This window comes from Gekko japonicus, unplaced genomic scaffold (assembly GCF_001447785.1).
Source record: "Gekko japonicus isolate JY-2015 unplaced genomic scaffold, Gekko_japonicus_V1.1 scaffold299, whole genome shotgun sequence".
NCBI lineage: Eukaryota > Metazoa > Chordata > Lepidosauria > Squamata > Gekkonidae > Gekko > Gekko japonicus.
The window spans coordinates 229,539-233,496 of record NW_015170896.1 but is presented as its reverse complement, the minus strand read 5'-3'; the positions used below and the strand labels follow the sequence as shown (position 1 = coordinate 233,496).

Genomic DNA, 3,958 nt, shown 5'->3' with positions numbered 1-3,958 from the left:
GAGAATCTGAGCGTCTCACTTTCCCAAAGCCCCTTATTGGGCAAAATGTGACAGAAGGTGACCTTACCTTTCCCGTCTCTCCGTCTCGGTGACTTCAAAACATTGCCTGGCTGAAGGCAGATTCAAATGGGAGCGCCACCAGGCAGAGACCCCTGCAGGTGCCCCCCGCATAGGAAGAAACGTTAATTTTAACACCGTGCTGTTTCATGTATGTGTTTGACTTTGCTGATAACCCCCCCTTCTCCCCACGGGGGGACCCAAAGCAGCTGGTGTTGCTCTCCAGTGAGGATGGTTTTCCAGCGATCCAGCAAGGGAGGTCAGGCAGAGAGGGTGTGGGGCCCAGGTCCCCCAGCAAGCTTCCAGGACGGAGTGGGGATTCGAATCTGGGGCTTCAGGATCCTAGCTTGACACTGTAGCCGCTACACCATGCTGGCTCTTGAATGTTTTGGAGTGCCCAGAACATAATAACAGCCAGGCAGGATCAGATCAATGGTCTGTTGAGTCCAGCATCCTGTTTACATCGCTGGCAAGTTGAATGCCGCAGAGCAGCCCATGAGCTGGCCCTGTAGACAGTCCTCACTTGCTGGCCACATGGAGCCGTAGCTTTTCCTTGTAACATCCTTTATTGAATTTAGGAGTAATTAATTAATTAATTATCATATAGCATTGTGTGTAGAATAGCCAGGAGATCCTAAGATTGGCTGGCAGCCAGGAGTTCTAGCTCTTTTAGCATTATGCACCACTAGGTGGTGAGCTAGACTTGTTTTTTAAGGTGAGAGACGTTTCAGAGGTGGTTTGCCATTGCCTGGCTCTGCATCACGACCCTGGAATTCCTTGGAGGTCGCCCATACAAATACTAGCCAGAGCCGACCCTGCTTAGCTCCCAAGATGTCGGGATCGGGCTAGTCTAGGCTATCCAGGTCAGGGATTTAGGAGTAACAGACATTGAGAGGCATGTCAATTATTTATTATAAAAATAATCTACTGTTTCTATTTATTTTTTTTAAGTGTTGGGTTTGCATTGCCATGTCCGGTAGTCCAGGCAGTAGCAGCTGTTGAGGGCCAGTGTGGTGTGAGGGCTATAGAGTGCTGGACTAGGACCTGTGAGGCACCCGGTTTGAATCTCCCCTCTGCCACGGAAGCTTGTTGGGTCTCTTTGGGCCAGTCACACGCACTCTCAGCCTAACCTACCTCACAGGGTTGTCGTGAGGATGAAACGGAGGAGACGAGAGAGTGACAGAAGCCGCTTTGGGTCCCCCTGGGGGCAGAAGGTGGGGAATAAATGAAGTAAATAAAATGGTTGAAGATGTCGCCTTGGTGGGCATGCCGGGCTGCAGGTTCCTGCCGTGATGTGGGGAGGAAGCAGCCTCATTCTGAAAGTGTGGTGCAGGTGCCAAATGTGTCCTTTGAGCAGCCAAAATCCTCCAGCTTAAACCTGACTTATCCTGACTCGGGTAGCCCAGGCTGGCCCGATCTTGTCAAATCCCAGAAGCTCAGCAGGGGTCGCCCCTGGCCAGTATTCGGATGGGAGACCTACTTGGAATTCCAGAGGCGGGAGGCAGGGGCAGGCGATGGCAAACCCGCTCTGAAGCCCTCCTGCCTGGAAACCCCCCACAGGGTTGCCTTAAGTCGGCTGTGACTTGATGGCAAAAAACTGATCCAGGCACCCCTGGGGAAAGATCATGCGAGCTGGATTCAGGAGGCGTGGGTGGGAGTGGGGGTGGCCTTTTCGTGACCAAAGTCAGACTGTGGTCTGGGCAGCACCAGCACCCACGTGCCTCTGAAGGGGAGGAGCGTATGCCCTCGTCTTTAATGGCAGCGTTACCTTAGCAGGGGGCCACGCCTGTGATAACGCACAAAAGCAGGAAGCAAACAGGGCGGGCAGTAAAAACCCTCCTGTGCCGGTGCCTCTTCCGTCGCTCCCTGAAGAGGCACAAAGGCGAGCCCCTTTTCCGTCCTAATGCTGCGAACCGGGTCTCGGGTGGGAGCCAGGGGGGAGGGGGAGGGCAGGAGGCACGGTCTGGGAACCTGGCCTCCGCCCTCCGGTCTGGTCGGCGCTGGTATGAGAGACCTGCTGGGGACCCGCCCATCCCTCGCCTGGAGTTACACGTTGGCAGACAGGCGGGACACAAGCGAAAGACCTGCTTCCGTTGTCAAACTTTCCCCTCTCTCGTCTCCTCTCTCCTCCGCCCAACCAGGACCTGCCCCGCAACGTCCAGGAGCTTCTGGGCCTTTCCGAGGGCAAGTCTCCGTCCCCCAGCACGGACACGGCGAGCTCTCCGCAGCCCCTCTCCCCCAGCCAGGCCCAGGAGATGGAGCTGACGGACAGCGTTTCCCCGAGCCAGCCGGACAGCAGCATCGAGATCTTGCCGACCGAGGAGGGGACCACCTCTCAGTCTCTCTCTCCTTGAGGGCAACAGTCCCGTCGTCTCCACCGCCACCATCTTCCTTAACGCAAGCACTTTAACCGGAGCAGGGTGAGGGCTGAGGCCAAGGTCCAGGGAGGGGGGGGGAGTGGATATTTGGGGTGTGGGGTTCTCCCCAGCAAGTCGGCCGTAGGAACGTCAGCCGTCCGGAGGGACTCCGGGCCACGGAGACAGCTGTGTCCTCCCAGAGTTCCGTGAGAGGGGGAAGTTGATCTCAGAGAGGCAGCACGTCATGTGCCTTTCCCATGATGCACAGCGGGTATGGCGCGTGCTCTTTCTCTCTCCCTCTCTCTTTCTCTCTCTCAGAAGGCACCAAGGCTTGGTGGAAAGGTCACTTTCCTGGAGACAGAAGGGAGTCAGTGAATGCCGCTGTTTGTTTTCTCCTCTGACTTCCACACGGTAGTCTAGCTCAAAACCTCTCAGCCTCTCCCCTTTCCTTCTAACGCTACTTGTGAGAGAAGCCAAATTCCTCATGGCCTCCCGGTCAAGGGGCCTGGCTCTACACTCGCCTTTGCACACGTGGCTCTGTTCCAGTCCTCTTGTGATTTTACTCTCCTGCATCTGCCTCGCTGTTCTTCCGCATTTGCCTATTCAGTCTGACGGGTTCCCCCCCCCCCCCCACTTCACGTTGCTAATGAAGCTTCCTGCAGCCACCCGCCTAAGTGAGGAAACCCACATTCTTGGGCAAAAGGGGAATGGCCACTAGTAGTGTAGAGCAACAGAACTGGAAGGTGGGATTCATTCTAGCAGGGGGCTGGTTAGCCGGAGGAGCGGAGGTTCCGAGAGGGAGAGGGAGGGTGCCGGGGGGGGGGATCACAGCGGCAGAGGCAGAAGGCGAGAGTCCTCCCGTTTCTCCTCGTGTTGCTCGTCCGATGGCTCGCTCTCACCCGAAGGAACGTTCGGCTCCCTTTCCGTCAGTGGCTTTGAACTGACGGGTGGTTTTGAACTGACAGGTGGCCGTGTTCTCGCGGGTTGCCGCCTCGTGCCTGCCCACGTGCTCTTCTGGCCCCACTCGGGCACTGTCCTCAGCCCTCACCTTGGATTCTTTGTTTCCTTTGTAATCGTGCATTAAAAATGTAGTGTCATTTTGTTTGGTTTGTGTGGGGGGAGGGCAATCAGTGTGGGTGTGAGGGGGGGTGCGCAATGGGAGGGGCGGTTCTCTGACACAACTCGTTGCTTGGCTGGTTTCATATCTGGCGAAGGGAGCGTCAACTCTCGGAAGCTTTACACCCTGGGCGCCTCGCTGCTCTTTAAGGTGCTGCCGGACTTGGATCCTGCTCTCGTACTGCGGATCGACAGGGCTGCCCACCCGAAACCGACTTTCTCCTGTGGCCACAGCTCACAGCTGAGACGTTTTCTCTCTTCCCATGATGCTCTGGTGCAGGGCTGCGACTTGCAGAGGACATGGGAGGTTCCTACTCATGACTCAAGTCCGCATTACACAGGTGGGCCAATGAGATCCGTGGGTCTCTCCTAAGAAACTGGGCACAGCGTAACACTCCCCCCCCCCCCCCGCCCCACGAACCACCACA

The 3,958-nt window shown here is 56.6% G+C and overlaps 1 protein-coding gene across 1 annotated transcript in view; it reads left to right on the top strand.

Annotated features, from left to right (window-relative positions):
- TBC1D17 (TBC1 domain family member 17) overlaps positions 1 to 3,023 on the top strand; it is a 23,020-nt gene extending 19,997 nt beyond the window's left edge. Inside the window, exons 14-15 of the mRNA XM_015418520.1 lie at positions 1,930 to 2,109; positions 2,199 to 3,023. Coding sequence (XP_015274006.1) covers positions 1,930 to 2,109; positions 2,199 to 2,411 — 393 coding nt within the window. The 3' untranslated portion in view covers positions 2,412 to 3,023. The remainder of the gene's footprint in view (positions 1 to 1,929; positions 2,110 to 2,198) is intronic.
- The last annotated feature ends 935 nt before the right edge of the window (positions 3,024 to 3,958 follow it).